A 21,701-nucleotide genomic window follows, 5' to 3' on the forward strand; every position below is an offset into this window, starting at 1 on the left:
TGATTGCACTACACCTGGGAATAATGGGACAGAGTGTAGTGAGGTCTGAGTTCCCAAGGGAAGCTGGCTTAATTGAAATGCATGTTTTCAATGTTGCACTTACTGTCTGCTGAATTCTGATCCATCTCTGCAGCATTATCTGTTGGAGATGTGCTGAATATTGTGCTACACTACAGCATGAAACTCGGGTGGCTATAAGCACACAGCTTACTAGATTTGGGAGTCCACAAATCATTGTGATGTTTACAGATGTTGATAATTTATGAAGTACTTGGAAACGAAAAAAATAAATCTGCAGCAGCTGGTAGCCATAGAAATCTTTGCAGTGGTATAGCCAGTATGGTTTACCCTGAACACTGGTATAAATATATATTCTCTTTATTTTGAGACATTTCCAGTTTTTAGAAATGGACTGGTTGGAAGAGAATGTTTTCTCCGAGGACAATCAGGCTTACTAATTCTCACGTGGGTGACGCTGACCCGCGTTGCCCGGTCTGGGATTTATAAAATAGAGCTTTGTGGAGGTCAAGACATGCTCCACCACATATGTGCGAGTGCCTTCCTGCCCGCTGCGAGAACACGGTATTAGTTCTTTTTCTACTGCGGTGAGGAGAGGGCATGTTTTTCTACGATCTCCTCACATCGCTCAGTCCTAAAGAGCTTTTTTGGTACCTTTCGGCTATTTTTCATTCATTCTTTTCTCCCATTATTCCTGTTTTGGAACCTCCTTTCTTTGTTTCCCTTAAGTTTTTAGTTTAATTTCCCCAGGTTTACGTTTCCTTTTGTTTTTTGTTGTCACCAGCTGCTTTTAGGCCTTGACTTCAGCTGGGAACTTTCCGTATCTTTATTTTTTTATCGTGTCTTGTCCCTTTTTCAGGCACCATTACTTCATTTAATTTAGCCAAGGAAGTTTTTCCTTCCATGTTTATGAAAGTTCCCAGTGGCTTTACTCGCTGTACCCAGTGCAATTGGAGAGTCTCTGGGAAAGACACCCATTCTTGGTGTCTACAGTGTCTTGGGCCTGACCATAGCCCCACAAACTTTGTTCTCTGTCTTCGCACGAAGAAGAAGACACAGATTTCCAGAGAGGTTCAGCGTGAGAAGATTTTTGGAACCAATTTGGTTCCTTGATATTGAGCTTTGCACTGGCATCAAGAGTGTCAGTAAGCATGGCTGCTGCTAGGCCCTTAGACACTGGGAGCATTGAAGTATCAAGTGGGTCTCCACCTGCCTCAAGGCTCCTGCTGTTCAGGGCCCCTGGGACTGTCCATCGTCGGACCTGACCCTGAGGCGGTGTGGATTCAACGTCGTCCTCAGCACCAAGGAACCTCAATGACACAGTTTGGACGAAGGCCAAGAAGCGTCGTTCTTGACACATAGTGCTGGGAGCTCTGGGACATTGAAGGATTTGGCACCAGAGAAACGGCACAGGGAGGACCACATCCCCTCCATACAGGAAGTGCCGATGCACCAGTCTCCCGACAGCCAAGACCCTGCTCCTGCATAGACACCAGTGGTTCTGCAACCTGCATCTGAACTGGCACCCCAGTCTTTTCTCTGTGTCAGCCCCTGCTGCTCACCAGTGAAAGCAAGAGACGAGTTTTTGACTGGCTCCGGCAGAGCATAGCAGCAGTAAGGGTCCGTCCCAGACGACTTGCCGGTAGGGTGGAGGCTGAAGTTTTTCCATGAAAGGTGGCCCCTTGTAACTTCCGACTGGTGGGTTCTTCAAATAGTCTATCTCGGATACACACTCAGTTGGTATCAAAGACCTCCAAATTGCCATCAAGAACTCATTCATTCAACTTTCAGCATAGGCAGGTACTTGCAGAGGAACTTTCTGCCCTTCTGAAGACCAGTGCGGTCGAATCCGTTCCACTAGGTGAAAAAGGGCAGGGATTCTATTCCAGGTACGTACTTGTGCAAAAGAAGACGGGGGGGGGGGGGGGGGGGGAGGGAGATCCATCCCATCCCATCCCAGACCTAAGGGCCCTGAACAAATTTCTAATCTAAGAAAAGTTCAGGATGGTTTCCCTGGGCACCCTTCTCCCAATGATTCAGGAAAATGATTGGCTATGTTCTCTGAACTTGAAGGATGCATATACGAGTATCCTGATACTTCCTGTCCACCGGAAGTATCTTTGATTTCGGTTGGGAACACATCACTTTCAGTACCGTGTGTTACCTTTTGGCCTCACATCAGCTCCCAGCTTCTTCACCATATGTCTAGCGGTAGTTGCAGCACTGCTGTGCAGACAGGAAGTCATATGTTCCCATATCTTGACGATTGGCTGGTAAAGAGCATCTCTCCGGACGGAGCTTAGGAGTCCATGCAAATGATTGTTCGGGTGCTCGAGCTACTAAGATTTATTTTAAACTACCCCAAGTCCCATCTTTGTCCTGTCCAGCGATTGGAATTCGTAAGAGCCCTGTTCGATACACAGAAGGTTCGAGCCTACCTTCTGGAGACGAGAGTGGACACTTTTGTCGCACTCGCTTCCAAGATTTGAGCATCTCAGCAGGTCACAGCTCGGCAGATGTTGAGGTTGTTGGGCCACATGGCTTCCATAGTGTATGTTACACACATGACATATCTTTACATAAGATCAGCTCAGTGGACCCTGGCTTCTCAGTGGTATCAAGTCACAGAGAGCCTGGAATGTGATCCAAGTGTCCCGAGCTTGTATGCTCTCTTCATGGTGGACAATTTGATCCAATTTGACTCTGGACTTCCACTCCAAATTCCTGAGCCACAAGAAGTGCTGACAACGAATGCATCTCTCATGGATTGGAGGGGCTCACATAGATGGGCTTCACACCCAAGGTGTTTGGTCCACCAGGAAACCAAATCTTCAGATCAATTTCCTGGAGTTCCGGGCGATCTGGAACGCTCTAAAGGCTTTCAAGAGATAGGCTGTCTCATCAATTGGGTTGCAATGTATTGCACTAACAGCAGGGAGCACAGGATCATGCCCCCTGTGTCAGGAGGCTGTCCAGATGTGGCATTGGGCTTGCCAAAATGGCATGTTCCTTCGAGCCACTTACCTGTTGGGCAAAAACAATATTACCCTGGCCGACAGACTCTCAATATGGGCATAGCTCGCAAGATCTTCCAAGGTCTTCCAAGCCATGGGGGTGGATCTTTTTGCCACTCGGATCAACCACAAGGTCCCTCAGTTCTGTTCCACGCTTCAGGCCCACAACAGACTAGCGTCAGATGCCTTCCTTCTCATTTAGGGACAAGTCTTCTGTATGTGTATCCTCCCATATCTCTAGTGGGAAAACTTTGTTGAAACATGAGCAAGACCACGGAACCAATGCCACACTGGCCATGGACAGATATGGTTCCTTCTTCTTTTGGAGTAACCACCGAAGAACCGTGGGGATTGGAGTGTTTTCCGGCCCTCATCACGCAGAACGAGGGGTCGCTTTACATCCAACCTCCAGTCTTTTGGCTCTCACAGCTTGGTTGTTGAGAGCTTAGAATTTGCTTCCTTGAGTCTTTTGAAGGGTGTCTCCCTGGGTCTTGCTAGCTTCCAGGAAAGACTCACTAAGAGGTGCTCTTCTTTCAAATGCAGGAGGGTTTGTGTCTGGTGTGAGAGCAAGGCCCTAGATCCCCTTGCTTGCCCTACAGAGACCCTGCTTTGAATACCTTCTACACCTATCAGAGTCTGATCTAAGACCAACTCCATAAGGGTTCACCTTAGTGCATTTAGTGCATATCAGCATGTAGAAGGTATGCCCATCTCTGGACAACCTCTAGTTGTTCACTTTATGAGAGGTTTGCTTTTGTCAAATTCCCTGACAGACCTCCATCAGGTCAGGGATCTCAAATTAATTTTCATCAGCTGATGAAAACTCCTTTTGATCCACTGAATTCCTGCCATCTGAAGTACTTGACCTGGAAGGTTGTTTTCTTGGTGGCTGTTACTTCAGCTCGTAAGTCAGTGAGCTTCAGGCCTTAGTGGTGACAGGCTGCATTACTAGTTCTAGTCTAGGTACTTCCTGGTTGGCGGATTCTTCTGTTAATAGACAATTCGCACTACGAAGGTCTTGGTCCTTGAGTAGATTCTCAGGCCTGCCTGGCCACCATGTGGCATTTAAGATATTTCAATGTTCTTCCAGTGGCTGAAGACTTCTGGCATTTTCTATGCTTGGGACATATCTCCTCTCAGATCAATTTTGGGTGCCACATGTGTCCTAGCCTTATTGATATTGGTGCTCAGTTCACTGGATTTTCTTTGTCCACAGTTCAGGATACTACCCTGCTGCTTTCTCTCAGGATGTTCAGGGCAGCTCTGTTGGACTTGGGTCCAGCTACTGCTGTTCTGCGTGGCCTTCCGGGAGGAGTCTGTCTACCGCTTCCTGCTTTGGTTGTGTGCGACCCATATTTACTTGCTTCCAGGGAGAACTATAGAGGTCATTCCATGCTTCCCCAAGACCATTGCTTAACAGGATGCTACAGAGTGAGGAATCACCTTAATTCTTAGTTGTTCTTTATGGCCTTGGCCATTCCTTTTTTGCAATTTTCTTGCACATTGGAGCTTCTTTCAGTTTGGTGAGTGGGTTCTCCGCTTGCTCTTCAGTGCATTGTATTTTCTTACTCTCTGCAAGCCCTCCCTTTTGGATACTGCTTTGCTACATCCCATTAGCCTGAATTGGTCTAGTATGACGAGAAGGATGGAAAAATTCTCTTGATCATTTTTTTTTTCCTTTAGTCCTACCAGACCAGTCCAGGTGCCTGCCTGATTAGTTCATTGTCTCTTGTTGGATTTTGCCCATTCAGTTTTCAGATATTTCTGGACTTTCTCACACGTTTCCTAGACATGTGAAATGTCTGTATACCAATACAGTAAATGCCTCTTTATTTGAGGGGTTTCTTGGCTGAGTAGGACAAGTTGTTCCAAGTTTTCAACAATGTCCGGCAAGATGGTTAGGGATCACTACTGCTTGGTTATTCAAAATACTGAACATTCCAGGCTGCACGATACCCTTTTAAGGGGTGAATTACTTGGAACTATTTTTCTCTGTCTCCTTCCGCTGGTAGATGGACAATAACCCATTAGTCTGGACTGGTCTGGTAGGACTAAAGGAAAGAAAATTTATCAGATAAATAATTTTTCCATTGTACAGTAAAAGATGCCCTTCTTAATTTTAATCCATACAATTTTTCAGTTCTTTGGTGCTAGTTGCCTGAATGTACCCCCACCCCCCCCCCCCCCCCCCCCCCCCGGCCATTATTAGAAAGGTAATATAGAGCTAAATATCCAGCTAATTGCAGCCCTGTTGATTTGCCTTTTTGTCATACTTAGACCAGTCTCCCACACAGTAATTCTGTTCACTTGCCTGAGTAGACAGTGTAGGCCCATTGAGGTTTATGACTGCCAGTTGCTGCATTTTGCAGATTACAATTATACCTGCTCAGCAAGGGAGACCACAAAAGCTGCGCAGCTTTGGTGATCCTCATTTTGGGTTTATATACAGATCTATGGACGTCTACTTCCAAGCTGTAATTTGAGAAAGCTTGCTAATTTGACATTTAGTAGTAGCCATATGTCGCAAGTAATTGTGTGTCTCACAATGCAGCAGTGTAGCATTACTATTTGGCTTTTCTCTTCAGCCTTAATTGTGCCATCTTGAAGTGAGCTAGTTTTTTTTTTGTTTGTTTTGTTTTTTTGGGGTGGGGGGATCTTTGCAGTCTGTTTGCATGGGGTTGGAGGTCTGTCACCTTGTAGCATCCAGCTTTGCCTTTTATAGGTCATTCCATACTCAGCAAGGCTTACAAACCACTCAAAGCCTCTGGTTTCAGTGAATTTAAAAACAGGTCAGTGAGGTGTAATCTAATCCTCCTGCAAAGCTGAAACCACAGGTTAAGGTGACAGTAAGGTACCAGACTTGAGTGGAGTAATGAGATTTCCTCCAAACCACTTTCATTCACACAATTATTTTTCTGTGTGTTTAATGCAGTTGGTTTTGCTGACTGCACTATTCTTGGCAGGTGCTGCTGTAAGAAGCACCCTTAACTGTATCCTGAGTTATATAGGAACTGTTTCTCCACTGCTGCTGCAAGGGAGGAGAGTTTGCTTTGGAGGTGCCTGTGTCTGATAGTTAGGAAAGGGGAGAGTATACAGAACAATTATAAAAATGCAAGGTTGCTTTTCCAAGGTTGGGAAATTGCCAGTATGCAAACACCAAAATATGTTTAGACTCATCCTGTGGTATATATATATATTTAAAAAAATCTGCTTCTTCAGAAGACAAGCTCTTTCCTTTCCTTGAGCAAGTAGGCCAAACAGAGTATAAGGAATGCTCAACCATTCTACCGAGCTGCTACTAAGAATGGCCATTCTGGGTCAGACCTATGGTCCATGTAGCCCAGTATCTTGCTTTTGTGGTAGATAAAAAGGTATTAATGATTGGATTGCTAGGATATTGCAGTCCATTTTGTATAGGAGTGGAGTTTGTTCCACATTGTTCCATTATTGTATTTGTTGTAACTGTGTTAATAAAGTACTTCTTTGGAAATTAAAAAAAAAAAAAGTATTGCAGTCTAGAATCATACTCTCGGTTCTGTAAGTCTTGAGGAGTTGGGTTATGTAGTTTAGTCTGATTTGGATTACAGTAGCGTTTTTAATACTAAGTTCTTGATTGTGACAATTTGCATTACATTAAACTGTTGTACAGACATACAGTTGTTAATACTGTTTTGTATTCTACAGTTAGCTGTATGTGTACAGGAAATGTTTGCATATTTGCTGTAGTCTAAAGAGAATCCACGAAAAGTGGAGAACTCAATAGATCCCACGAGGCGTGAAATGAAAAATAAAAAAGGTGGGAATATAAGCCAGGCTATCCAAAGAATGGAACCAAATTATCTTTTTTAAAAAAACAAAGTTTAATAATTTCCAAACAAATAGTAATGTAACAATATTTGCTGTAAAATGGTGGTAGGGACGTAGAATGGTTGACTCATTCTTAGGGAGTCTTTTACTAAGGTGCACTAGCAAATCAGCTGGCGCTAAGCACTATGGGTGTCTCAGCATTTAGCACCAGCTAAAAGTGCTACTACTGCACCTTAGTAAAAGACCCTCTTAGTTTGAACAGACTCTTTGGAAGAAATATGTCATTTGACTATGACACTAAGGGCCCTGTTTACTAAGCTGCGTTATAGGCTCATTAATGTTTTTAATGCGCGTTATCCATGTACGCACATTAACAGTGTTCGCACCTACAAAATCCTTAGACGCCTACACAGTTAACGTGCACGCTAAATTGTAGGCACGTTAAAAAATGCTAACACGCCTTAGTAAACAGTAGTGTGAAAGACCATTTAGATTCACTGCATAAGGTCAGCAGAGCTTTTTTACAATTTGTTTTAAATGCTGCTTGAAATGTTCATGTGTTTTGTGTTTTAAATCTACTTTAAAATATTTAAAAATGTTTGGACAAAGCATAAACTTTCTGTGTGTTAATAAAGCCATTTCAGTTCTTCAGTTTTTTTTTTCTTGGTGGGGTCTGGGTTGCGAGAGAACTAGAGGCACAATGTGAACAGTTAGCAATAAAATATGCTTGAAAGCTATATCTTAATCTAGAGAACTCTTGAGGGGTTTTGTAAAAATGGTGCTAATGTGTAAAGGTTTTCCTTAACTTTTTAAATATATTTCTTTAAACATTTCCCCCTCCCTCTCCACTTCCTCTTTTCCCTTCTTTTCCTCCTCTTGTTGTGTCAGTCACAACCCATCACTCTTGAAATCTTTCCACTGGTCTTGATTCTTGACTTTAGGCTGATACTTTTATTCTTCTCTAATAAAGACATTACTTGCAAACAGTGAATTGAGAAAACAAAACAAAAATTGGCAACAAGAAAGACCACTAGTGATTTGGACAGTTTCTTACTTTGTGTTACATTTAACTGTTCTTTTGACAGCCCAGTTTTTAAAGCCAGGTTCGTATTGAAATGCTTTCACTCCACTTGCACTGCTTTTGGAACTAGCCTACTGCTTCATCTGTCGTTTTATTCTGGTGCATCATAAGATGACCTGGTCAGCATAACGGCTCAACTCCATTCAGCATGTACTATGAGGCACCATTCTTGTTTTTTCTGTAAATAGAACGTTCCCAGCCATTTTATGTCAGCATGCAAACCCATTTGGATGAATCTTCCTGGTGCATTTTCTGTTGCAGAGTGGGATTATTGCCTTAAACAAAGGCTAGTAATTCACTTTCATGTATAACTGTTAGAGATCTAATGACATGCAAATTCAATTCAGTACTTAGAATATACATTTTTTAAAATCACAAAACCCATTAATTTGGCTCTTATTTTTGAGAAGAGAACTTGCCATATCCCTTCAAACTAAATGAAGTAATACTTCTCAACTTTCTCCTGGAGGTACACCTAGCCAGTTGGGTTCTCAGAATTCAAAGGAAGAGGAAAAACAACCCCCTAGTGGAACTGGAAAAATCAAAACACAATCAAAAAGAAGGGTGTGGACCAGTGTTTCCAACAAAGGATATTTATTAAAAGATACAGTAAATGACACTCAATGCAGTCTGCGTTTTGGCACCACAGCTGTACCTGCATCAAGAGTCAAAACAATGTTCTGTAAAATAAATAAACGTCAAAATATGTTGGTAGTAATACTTAATAACAATAATAGGGGAATGAATGAATAAATTAGTAAATAAATAAATAAGACCGTTGCAAGAACATAAGAGTAAAACAAATGTGGACAAACAAGCATTAACAATACGGAAATATCCTATATAATAAACGCACCTCCAACGTTCTGAAGCTGAGAAAGTGAAGCCTTGAAGCATTCGTGCTCCTGCTGTATCCATCTCCTGAATCGACGTAACATACTTCCGTGTACGTCACACACAGCAATGACCAACCATAAGCTACCAGCACGAGGCCCCGCCCCTGCCGCACTCGCCGCCACGCAGGCAGCAGCGAGGTAGAAGATGGTAAGCAGGAATGCTGGGAATTGTGGGCTGTGCGCGTGCGGGTCGCTGGCGTCCCTGTGCAGTTCTTTATGACCTCACTGGTGCTACCTGTCCGGGAGCGGGACGCTTTCGGCGACCGCAGGTAAGGAATGAGGTCCCGACGGCAGCCTATCAGTGCTCCGGTCTTTGCAGGGAGTAGAGGCCGGGGTACCTACCACATGACCCGCGCGTGGAAATAGGGCCTTAAAGTATAAAAGTCACGGGTGTAGTGGCCAGCCTTTGTAATTCCACGAGTGTTGTGCGTCTCAAAAGCTGTGGGGTGATCCTGTGTGTACGGGGATCCGAGGCTGCTCCAGTCGCGCACACTCTCATTCTCACACACGCACTCTCATTCTCACACACGCACTCTGTCACACACACTCGCACATTCATTCTCTCTCTCTTACACAGTCACTTTCACTCTCTCTCTCTTACACAGTCACTTTCACACACACTCTCAAACATACACACTCCAAGGAAAACCTTGCTAGTGGCTGAGGGGGGGGGGGGGGCAGGGGACAGAGGAGACTCGCTGGGTGACTGGAGAGGGGACAGAGGGGAGACATTCGTACCCAGCAGTCTCTCTCTCTCTCTCTCTCTCTGTCACACACACACACTTGCACATTCACTCTCTCTCACAGTCACTCACACACACACACTCTCAAACATACACACTCCAAGGAAAACCTTGCTGGTGGCTGGGGGGGGGCAGGGGACAGAGGAGACTTGCTGGGTGGCTGGAGAGGGAGCAGGGGACAGAGGAGACTCGGTGGGTGGCTGGAGGGGGGCAGGGGAGAGAAGAGCATCGGTGGGTGGGCTGGAGAGGGAGCAGGGGACAGAGGAGACTCGCTGGGTGGCTGGAGAGGGAGCAGGGGACAGAGGAGACTCGCTGGGTGGCTGGAGGGGGGCAGGGGAGAGAAGAGCATCGGTGGGTGGCTGGAGAGGGAGCAGGGGACAGAGGAGACTCGCTGGGTGGCTGGAGAGGGAGCAGGGGACAGAGGAGACTCGGTGGGTGGCTGGAGGGGGGCAGGGGAGAGAAGAGCATCGGTGGGTGGCTGGAGGGGGCAAGGGAAAACGTAGAATCGCTTGGTGGCTGGAGGGGGAGCAGGGGAGAGAGGACAATCGCTGGGTGACTGGAGGGGGGACAGAGGAGACACTCGCACCAGTCAGTCAGTCTCTCTCTCTCTCTCTCGCACATTCATTCTCTCTATACACACTCCGAGGAAAATCTTGCTAGTGCCCATTTAATTTGTGTCGGAAACGGGCCTGTTTTACTAGTAAATATATAAATATGTACTGATGATAAAAATAGATGACATATTGTTCAGTCCAAAATTGCTGAGCACAAAGTCCAGTAAACAAACAATACTGCATCTATTGCATGAGACAAACATGTTGAACAATAAATAAGCAATAATGAACAGCATACACATAAAAAAACTTTAAAAGAAAAGTTCACTTTGAATTAGGGAAGCCAGCGGAAGCAGTGTGCATGAGAGCTGAGAAAACATACAGATTGCAATGAAAGGGAAAAACACTTAAAAAAAAAAAGTGTGTACAAATGAATATGTTGCTTAGTTAGAGTAAACGTGAACAATCTGGAAAAAAGTAGCAGTGCAGCTGCGAGAACTGGGAACCATACAAAACCATGCAAGAAGAAACACAGGAGTTAATGAAGACTCTATGGCACTCAAAAAAAAAATTGTAGCACACAGCAGAGTAACAGTGAGTATATATGAACCATACAGCCCCAGTAAAGAAAAAAGTGATATATACAAATACAAAAAAAATTAGGGAACTCCAGGTAGTGTAAAAAGACAAACAGGAACAGAAAACTAAAAGATACAATTTAAAAAACATAAGAGAGATGGGTAAAAAATTAAAGCTATGAAAAACACTCACAAAAACACCAAAGCGAGGTGCAAGCAAAGCACAAGTCAAGCCTAGTCAATGACTAAACAAATGGCGCGGCAATAGGACAATAGTTTACAAGAACTAAAACCAAGCTTCCATCTGAAAAGATATGGAAGAAACTAATTCCTAACCTCATTGTGACTCAAACCAAGCCTCCATCTGAAAAGATGTGAAAAAATTGCACAAATAACTGAAACAAAAAAAAAATATGCTTATGAAAAAAAAGCATTGATAACTAAAACCATAAAAAATGGAACTAAAGTGCAGATAAAATGATATATAAACAAGAAATGTATAACTAAAACTGAAGTATATGTAAAAAATGGCCATAAAAACAAAAAATGTAAAAAATGATGCCAAGCTTCAGTTAAAAAAAAAAAAAAAAAAAAATGTAGATGGCAAACACTTAAAAAAAAAAAAAACCTGAATAAAAAATGAGTCATAAAAACAGTGATGTTTATGAAACCAGAGAAAATGTATATAGAGAACCAAAGTGTATGGACTGAATGGGTTAAAACCAAAATAGAAATGGAAATGTGAGGTGTGAAAAAGGTATGCCGTTCACAAGAAGGTTCTATAATCTATTTCAGCTTTTAGACCATTGAGGTAAACAGTTTTAAGCTATAATATCCATTTCTGTTTCTCTCTAAGGGCCCTGTTTACTAAGAGGATGTTATAATGCCTTTGTATCGCTCCATGCTGCGACTGCACCTCGAATATTGTGCTCAATTCTGGTCGCCACATCTCAATAAAGATATAGTGGAATTGGAAAAGGTGCAGAGAAGGGTGACAAAAATGGTAAAGGGGATGGGATGACTTCCCTATGAGGAAAGGCTAGAGCGGCTATGGCTCTTCAGCTTTGAGAAAAGACGGCTAAGGGGAGATATGATTGATGTCTATAAAATAATGAGTGGAGTTGAACGGGTAGATGTGAAGCGTCTGTTCACGCTTTCCAAAATACTAGACTAGTGGGCATATGATGAAGCTACAATGTAGTAAATTTAAAACGAATCGGAGAAAATGTTTCTTCACTCAACGTGTAATTAAACTCTGGAATTCATTGCCAGAGAATGTGGTAAAGGCGAGTAGCTTAGCGGAGTTTAACAAAGGTTTGGACGACTTCCTAAAGGAAAAGTCCATAGCCCATTATTAAATGGACTTGGGGAAAATCCACTATTTCTGGGATAAGCAGTATAAAATGTTTTGTACTTTTTTGGGATCTTGCCAGGTATTTGTGACCTGGATTGGCCACTGGTGGAAACAGGATGCTGGGCTTGATGCTAAGAGAGCTTCCCGCACCTTTCTTAACCTACACTTCCCCAACTGCAAAGGAATAAAATACAAACTAACACACGCATCTAGCTTTTCTTATATAAGCACGCAGATGTGGAATTCTCTTCCAATACACCTAAGAACAATAAAAAAAATTGACCGATTTCCACAAATCCCTGAAGACATATCTCTTTAGCAAAGCCTACCACGAGAACCCTTAACTAACTACAACACAACACCTAACCAAAATGGCACAGAATGTATCTTTCAATAAGGACTTGTCCAAACCTCCTTCTATTCCTTTACCTCTATGTAATACTAATTGTTCCTGGTATAGATATGCTGTAACAGGTCTCTGTAAGCCACATTGAGCTTCAAATAGGTGGGAAAATGTGGGATACAAGTGCAATAAATAAAATAAATAAATGGACCTTTGGTCTTTCCCAGTATGGCAAATACGTATGTACTTATGAGGTGTGCTACTGTGTGTAGTGCGCGCTAACCGTGTAGACGTCCATAATCCTATGGGCGTCTACACGTTTAGCGTGTACTAATTTTTAGCACACCTCAGTAAACAGGACCCCTAGTAAAGTAGACTCAATTTTTCCACCGTTCCACCTTTTATAAATCATTTTAAACAGAAAACATTTTAAATCGCTAATTGAATGATGAACCTGATACCAAAGGGTCAGATTCCACATTTTTACTAATACAGCTACAGTGTTCAGTTACTCTTGTCTTGACCATGCGATTAGTCTTCCCCACATAAAGCATTGGGCATGGACAAGTAATGATATATACAACTTTTGAACTATTACAGTTTGAAGTGTGTGCCAGTTTGTACACTCTACCTGTATCCGGATGGGTAAATTCATTCATATCCAAAGAATGAATACATACACTCCACATTTAGAATGACCTCCATCAGTAGACATTTCATATGAGGGTGTTATCTTAGGTCAAACTGATTGTACCAAATAATTCTTGATTCTTATCTGTCGAATGGTACAACTAGTTATTTGCCCTTGATAGCAAATAATATATGCTGACACCTGTTAGCACACGCTAAGCATTAATAAAGACAGACCCCAATGTACCTACATTGTCTCAAAGAGTACTAAGAGACATGAGCAAAGAATTATTTCCACTCTTGTTTTTCTTAAAAATGTTAAATGTGTTGTACCCTTAGTGGTACCTCATGCAGTGAATGGGAACAGTTGTGACCCTTAGTTTTTACATAAAATCTTACCTATATCTTTGCTAAGTGGGAATATTGTAAGTTGCACACAAATTCCAGAGAGTCCCTCTCCTTGTGTTCAAGAGAGTTGTCCTATCAGCAACTTTTGCTTTAGGAAAACCCTCAAGGATATACCTATCTGGATAACCTCTTACATAGTAAACATAGTAGATGACGGCAGAAAAAGACCTGCACGGTCCATCCAGTCTGCCCAACAAAATAACTCATATGTGCTTACTTTTGTGTATACCCTACTTTGATTTGTACCTGTGTTCTTCAGGGCACAGACCGTATAAGTCTGCCCAGCACTATCCCCGCCTCCCAACCACCAGCCCCGCCTCCCACCACTGCTCTGGCACAGACCGTATAAGTCTGCCCAGCACTAACCCCGCCTCCCAACCACCAGCCCCGCCTCCTGATCTTGACTAAGCTCCTGAGATCCATTCCTTCTGCACAGGATTCCTTTATGCTTATCCCACGCATGTTTGAATTCCGTTACCGTTTTCATTTCCACCACCTCCCGCGGGAGGGCATTCCAAGCATCCACTACTCTCTCTGTGAAAAAATACTTCCTGACATTTTCTTGAGTCTGCCCCCCTTCAATCTCATTTCATGTCCTCTCGTTCTACCGCATTCCCATCTCCGGAAAAGGTTTGTTTGCGGATTAATACCTTTCAAATATTTGAACGTCTGTATCATATCACCCCTGTTTCTCCTTTCCTCCAGAGTATACATGTTTAGTTCAGCAAGTCTCTCCTCATACGTCTTGTAACGCAAATACCATACCATTCTCATAGCTTTTCTTTGCACCGCTTTAATTCTTTTTACATCCTTAAGCGGTGCAAAGAAAAGCTCTTGTTTTAAACCTCAAAGCCACTTGTATTTCATAATCTAAATGGTCACTACACAGTCTACGTAAACGAAGAAACTTACATAAGAGGAGATTTTTCTTCAAGTTCAGGATTACCATGATGAATATGTATGAAATACATTTGCATATATTGGAAATCTGTTTGCAAAGCTCGCTGATGCATATTCATTGTGGTAATCTTGAAAACCCAGCTTAGGTGTACCTCCAGGAGAGGGATGAGGAACACTGAAGTAAATAACACGGCCTTCACATAGGGTCTTGGTCTTCGCTCCCAGATATCGACTCCCACCAATAGGGCAGGTTTTCAGGATATCCCTAATATGCATGAGAGAAATTTGCATGCCTACTACCTTCATTGCATGCTAATGTTTTGCAATTAAACACAATTGCAAAACATGGATAAATCAATTTCGTTATAGTTGTAATGTATATTCCACACAATCTATTACCACAACTATGATTTATGGCAAAATCTTTATTACATACTGTGAAATTTATATTAAAAATCCTATGAAAATATAAAAACATATATATATATATATATATATATATAGTACTGTTACCCACACCTCATAAACATATATCGCCACTAAACATATAGCAGCAAAATACCCTTTGTATTGGACCAAATATAGCCCGCAACCCTTCCGCTCAACAAGATGAATAAAATTCTTAATGAGAATCTCAGCGGTCCTTCAACAGTTTGTCAAGAGAAGGCCATGTTGCTCCGCACCAAACTGACGCGGTGCAACCATTATATATCCAAAGTGTACTCCATAGTCAATATGGAGTGGAGGAGTGGCCTAGTGGTTAGGGTGGTGGACTTTGGTCCTGGGGAACTGAGTTCGATTCCCACTTCAGGCACAGGCAGCTCCTTGTGACTCTGGGCAAGTCACTTAACCCTCCATTGCCCCATGTAAGCCGCATTGAGCCTGCCATGAGTGGGAAAGCGCGGGGTACAAATGTAACAACAACAACAAAAAAAATCAATCAGTTGAATCACTTTCAAAGTAGTAACAATTCCCAAAATGTTGTGCACAGTTGGGTGCCCCGGCATTATGCTTAAGTATAAGACAAGGGCAATAATGATGACACTTGAGCCAGTCTGTGAAAATTATCAAACGCAACACGGTCCATGTTTCGCTCCTCAAGTCGTCATCAGGGGTCAAATATTTAAATGCAAAAGAACAGTCACTATAACACACCCTGTCCCTCATGCATGTCCCACACAATTTCAAGAACCATCAAATATAATATTCAAACTATACCTTATATTCTCTCATAGGCAAGCGGGCAGTTGAAAACTCCACACCAGATTCACACAAAACACAGCAGGGGTCAACCAAAGACACCCGCATATACATATGGAGCCTGCCAGAAGTCCAGCATTTTAAATAACAAATGAAAAAATGAAATAAACTGCTGTTCTTTCCTAGATAATAATAGCGGAATATTACCTCCCCTGGGCCCAGCCACTTGACACAATCTACAAATTTTAAATCATGAACAGTGTCCTGCTTCCTTCCAATGGTGGCTTCTAACCGCTGTAAATACAGATTACGTAAATGTTGAGCTATCCAAAATTTAACTTTAACTTACGAATAGTTTGCCAAATCCCATACACGCATTGAACCGAATTACAATCTGTGTGTGCGTGAAATTTGAACACTCAACCCTCAGAATGTGGTATCATGTTCTCCCTAACCTGTAACGCGTACTGACAATACGTACAGTGCTCACAAGCATAGTTCCCCCTTTCCTGACCATTGATGGAACTGGAGCCATTAAACTCACATTTAAAATAACACCTCCCCCAAATGCCTACCACACATGTATGTAAACATGAGCATACCTTGAAACTGGGAGTGCAGAGACAAAATAGACCAATATTTTCTAATGATTTCAGTTAAATACTAGAAGCATGAGTATAGGGTAATATACAAGTAAGTTGCTGACAATTCTTTGATGGTGCCGGCTGTCCTAAGCCATTTTTTTTTTGTTTGTATTAGTGCAGTTTTAAATGATCTATGTGGGATTTATTACATGGAATTTTCCATTCTCAGTTTCTGGGAAAGCCCCTTGATAAACACAGAAGGATTTTTAATACACATGAAGAGAACGTGGTGAATTTTTTCTACAGAATTTTATAATTTTAAGTAGATTTCAATTTTAAAGCTTGATGTGCATGTTTTTTGTCACACTTTCAGGCAGTAAGCTATGATATTGGAAGATGACAAGCACAACCGGTTGAAGGTCACACCTCTGCTTACTTCTGTGTTCTTGTCCCAAGAGCACTTAATGAAATTGTCTCGTCTCCCCCCCCCCCCCCCCCCCCCCCCCCAGGGGACGAGGGTACAACCAAATTTAGATAAATTCTTAACTTTGATATTAGAATTATTAGTACTTGGCATTCATTTTAGAAGAAAAAAAATTTAAGAGAACACAGATTCAGTGGAGGTGAAGCAGTTCAAGTTCACAGCAGAGATCCATATTATATATCGCAGATCAATGTTATGTTTTACAGGTTAAAAAGGAAAACTCCTAAATGGATTGTTCTCCAGCCAGTTTGGGAAAACATTTTGTAAGCACATTTTTTGTCTTTAAAGTCCCCACTACAGGAATGCTTTTATGGCACTGCAGGGTCTCTTGGAGGATGGTGCCCTCTGACCCACAAGCAGACTGATTTATAATAGTTAACAAAATTTTCTAATATTTATTTTATTAATACTATTACATGAGCATTTTTGGGAGCATGGCAGAACAATAATTTAGGCAAATTGGAGGTATAATTTCAATGTACCCATGTTGTATTGTCTTCAGAAACAGGGCAGTATATTAAAATATTTCAGGATGGCCTTCCCTACCTATTATTATTATATAAATATATAGCAAGACTGTGGAGTCAGTAAATCAAACCTTCAACTCCTCTATTTTTCTACACTCTTGACTCCAAATGATATTAGCCTTTAAATTTTTTGTTTTGGATCTCAATTTATACTTACCAGTACTTTATATCCAGGACAAATATATAAAATGATAAATTTGGCATATATTGTAATATTTATTTTATTTTGAAGCTAGACTTGGTACATTTTTATCAACTCAACTCCATTCAAAATTGCTTCCAACTTCGCAGTGTAGTTTTAAAATTTATCAGCAAAAAAACACTTGGGTCCCTTATACCAACATGTATTGTGCTAATGCATTAGCACACACTATGTGCTCCCATGGCCAATATTTTATTCCTTTGCCCTTGATAGCAAATAATATATGCTGATACCTGTTAGCACACGCTAAGCATTAATAACGACAGACCCCAATGTACCTACATTGTCTCAAAGAGTACTAAGAGACATGAGCAAAGAATTATTTCCACTCTTGTTTTTCTTAAAATGTTAAATGTGTTGTACCCTTAGTGGTACCTCATGCAGTGAAAAACAACAAACCATAATTACAGAAAATACTGTTTTTTCTTTATGAGCTGCTGTTTGAAAATAGTTCTTTCATTCAGATGGGTAAGGCTGGCAGAAAATAGCTGACCTTCAACCAATTTTTTTGTGGACATACCTGGAATAATCAGGAAGATGAGGCATTATGCTGACTGGTCACCCCTCCACCCCCCACATGCACTAATGGTTTCTTGCTGTTAACCTTGTTGCTAGGCCTGTTTCATTCTAACATTGTTGCATTTTTGTTAGATTATATGTGAGATGCATCACCCAGTCTGTGCCTTACTCATTTCATTTCTTTTATTTTTGTATTTTTTTTTTAAACTAATCTCACCCTTTTCTGTTTTTAATATGGCTGCATGCTAGTTTTATTTATAAACCCCTTCTTCATCCTCCCTTCCCCTCTTTTTCCTACCCTCAAAATAGTAGAAACCCAATCATATCTCGCCTGGATTTTGCTGATTGTGTGTTGGTTTCTAGTGGTGGGGCAGTCTTCTACTTACACTCTATTCAACATGCTAAACCTGACACACAGACAAAATGACTCGACACAAATGGAGCTTCTATGCAATCTTATAAAAAGGGGTGCTTCCAGGTGATGGATATGTTTGTATAAATTGCTTGATTTTATGCTTCTTGGTCTGTTTTTGTTTATCGGTACACCTTTTTTATTTTTAAATATCACACCGCCTTTTTTTTTTTTAATTGTGTGCACAGAAGTTGCCCAGTACACCATCAGAAAATAACCCTTCCTTCCACCTCCTTTGCCCTCCACTGCGCCTTCTGTTGTTCTCAGAAAGTCAGTGATCTTTGACATTTTGTCTAGTTTGTCCCTTCTAAAGGGTGTAAAAAAGTTGCCCCCCTTTCAGTTAGTAGTTTAATTTATTTTTTGCATGCTTTATATGTAGAACCTTTCAGTCATCACTTGAAAACTTAAATGTGTGCAGGAAGGGAAGAATATGTTACTGGAATATTTTTGGTTTGTTTTTGTTCTGTCTGTCAGGATAATATTGGACACCGCTTACTGCAGAAACATGGGTGGAAGCTGGGCCAAGGATTGGGGAAAACACTCCAGGGTAAGTAGAGCTGAATTTTTTGTGTTTCAGAAGCCAGTTCTATTATCTCATTTGTGTGCACTGTTCAAAATATTTGTGCATTTTTTTCTAGTAGCATCCCCCTAACCTCTTTAATAGATTTACTTTTTGTAATTGATTGTGTATTCTGTACTTGGAGGTCATTTTTATTCATGGAACCGGGAATTGGTGCTTAATTTAAAAGAGAGATGAGATTCATATGGGGTTTTTTTTTTTCATGCATTTTGCAGTTTGTTTTCAGCTAGCCTTATTCAAAGAGGCTGGTTAGAGATTAGTTCTTTTATATATGCACACTCCAATCACATATTGCAGACATTTCATGATATTGGGGTCTTAGAGCATGACTGTTGTTCAGTTCTCTCCCCTCCCTCCCTCCCTCCCTCCCTCCCTCCTCAGGATGGTCTCTAGGTGGCAGGAAATGGCCAATTAGCTATATTTGAAATAAATCTGAAAAGGCAATCATGATTTTGTAGACAGCTTTGTTTGTTTGTTTGTTTGTTTGTTTGGTTCATTTATTTATAAAACTTATAGACCACCTTACTGACTCTATCATCCAAACTGATATACAAAAGAGTACAAAAAAAATTAAATTTTAAAATAAAATAATCATATTAAACAGGCACATGTGAAGCCTGGCCCTCAGGCATGATAATTATGCATTTGGTATGAAAATATCCAAGCTGTCTTGCCTCAGCCTATACATTAGTTTTCTCCGAACATATGTAAACTGAAAGAGTGAGATTCAAAGAGGTTTAAGCGGGCTGGGAAGGATAACTGGGCAGTGCCATGAGTATGCCCTCTGACCACTGTAGCCCTGTCCAGTTAGTGCAGGGGTGGTCTGGGAGCAGAGCAAGCAGATATATGGGCACTGGCCATATTCAGTGCTGGTGCCCACATACATAACCAGGCAGAGAGCAATGGGAAAAATAAAAAAGCAGTCTTGCCTGTGTGTATGTATTAGGATATATTCACTGCCATTATGAAAAGATTCACCCAAGGTGCTGTAACTGCAGATACAGCTTGGCATAAAATTTAATCAATTCTGTTAACAGCAAAGCAAAATTACTAACTATAGCATAAATACAATCAATGAGAGAAACTTGGGGATGAAAAATCAGTCCTAGTAATAATATGTGATGTGTGTATGTATCAGTGGTATTATGTATATATTTATCTACATGAGTGAGTTTATCTCTAGGGGTGTGTGGGAGGGATGTGGGTATGTTAGGGGGGAGGTTGTATGGGAGGCAGTGTGTGTTTTCTAGTAAAAAAAAAGGTGCTGGTACTCAAATGCCATGCCACCCTTCAGGGGTGGGGTGATCACTGAGGGACCCGCCCCACAATAGCCAGGCCCCCTTCAACCAGTTACTTACAGAATCTATGACCAGGCAGAATTGTTGTGTAGGGCCTGAGCTCTTCATTAAAACTTGGGAACCATGGGTCAATTTTAGCAGTGGAAAAGGTGCAGGTACTCAGTACCCGTACCCTCTCAAAAAAAGCCCTGATGGTAGGGGATGAGTGTGTGTAGGGGTGGATGGGTATATTTGGGGGGGGGGGTGGTGGTAAATGTGTATCAAGGGAATGGGCATGTCAGGAGCAGAGTTCCCACTAAGTTATGCAAAAGTTCTCTTTTATACCCATTCCTGCTGGCCTTAAAATTGGTGCCTTAAAATTGTGATTTCAGTCATGAGTCAGACAGGCTCTACAGGACTCTCAGGATAATTGCCTGCTCCTTTAAGTTGAAATTGCAGTTCTGAGGCACAAACTCTTGGTAGGAACATTCTCAAATAACCCCCATGTAGTTTAGCAGGAACTGAGTGAGGCTAATAATAGAGCTGATAGCCCTGGGCAGGATCCGGGTGGTCAGGGAGCGGTTTTCTCCCCTGATTTTGTTTTAACGCTGCATAGAGCATGCATGCTTAAAAGAGCTCTTCCACAGGGATCTTTGGACCCTCTGCCTGCCCCCCGGTGGATCCTGGCCTTTTGCAGTTGGCTTTGCCTGTTTCTTATCCTCCTGATAAACGCAGAAGGGCTAATTCCCCTTCTGAGTGTGACGCACCCCCCCTTTTCCCCCCCCCCCCCCCCCCCCCCCCCCCCCCCCCCCCCCCCCCCCGTGGTCGGGCTATGAGGATTCTTAGGGGTCTGGCAGAACTTCTTGGGCTAAGGAGCCAGAGTCAGGTGCAGAATTGCCACAGGAGCTTGATGATCCGTCTGCGGTGAGGATTTTCCACCGCGAGGAGCTGCCAGCGCTTATTTCAGATGCCTTACAAGCCCTCTCGATTGAAGATCCTGGGAGTGGCACAGCCTCCTCTGTTAATCCAAGGATGGCTAGTACCAGAAAGCCTGCTCGAGCCTTTCCTTTGCATGACTCCATCAAGAGCTTATTTCGGCTCAATGGGCTGACCCTGAGGGACCTTTGAAGGTTTGCCAGGGCTATGGGGCAATTATACCCTCTGAGTGAGGAACATTTGGCTCGCTTTGCAATGCCTAAAGTGGATGCCCTGGTCACGGCTGTGACAAAGAGAACTACCCTCCCTGTTGAAGGAGGTGTTGACCTGAAGGATATTCAAGACCGCAGGCTTGATTCAGCTGTGAAGCGGTCCTTTGATTTGGCAGTCTCACTTTCGGGCGTCTGCATGCAGTTGTTATGCTGCTAGAGCCTGCCTGGCTTGGTTACAGCAGGCAGTGGAACAGCCCGGTGATGGAGCGGAGACCTTATATGAAGTGGCTCCGCGGATGGAGTCGGCCTTGTCCTTTTTGACTGACACCCTTATGATATGGTCAGAGTTTCGGCTAAGCAAATGGCTGTAGCAGTGGCGGCTCGCCGCACTCTTTGGCTACGACATTGGGCGGCGGACATGGCCCCTAAGCAAAGGTTGGTG

The 21,701-nt window shown here is 42.3% G+C and overlaps 1 protein-coding gene across 2 annotated transcripts in view; it reads left to right on the top strand.

The window, feature by feature from the left end:
- Window positions 1-21,701, top strand: part of GPATCH8 (G-patch domain containing 8) — a 196,392-nt gene that overhangs the window by 34,219 nt on the left and 140,472 nt on the right. The window contains exons 2-3 of one of the 2 annotated variants that reach the window (XM_030220368.1): window positions 7,925-7,942; window positions 18,729-18,801. Coding sequence is in view for 1 of the 2 variants with exons in the window: in XM_030220366.1 (XP_030076226.1) it covers window positions 18,729-18,801 (73 nt within the window). In the remaining variant the exon portion in view is untranslated. The remainder of the gene's footprint in view (window positions 1-7,924; window positions 7,943-18,728; window positions 18,802-21,701) is intronic. The other variant, XM_030220366.1, reaches the window with a different exon arrangement.

The sequence above is a fragment of the Microcaecilia unicolor genome, chromosome 12 (assembly GCF_901765095.1).
Source record: "Microcaecilia unicolor chromosome 12, aMicUni1.1, whole genome shotgun sequence".
NCBI lineage: Eukaryota > Metazoa > Chordata > Amphibia > Gymnophiona > Siphonopidae > Microcaecilia > Microcaecilia unicolor.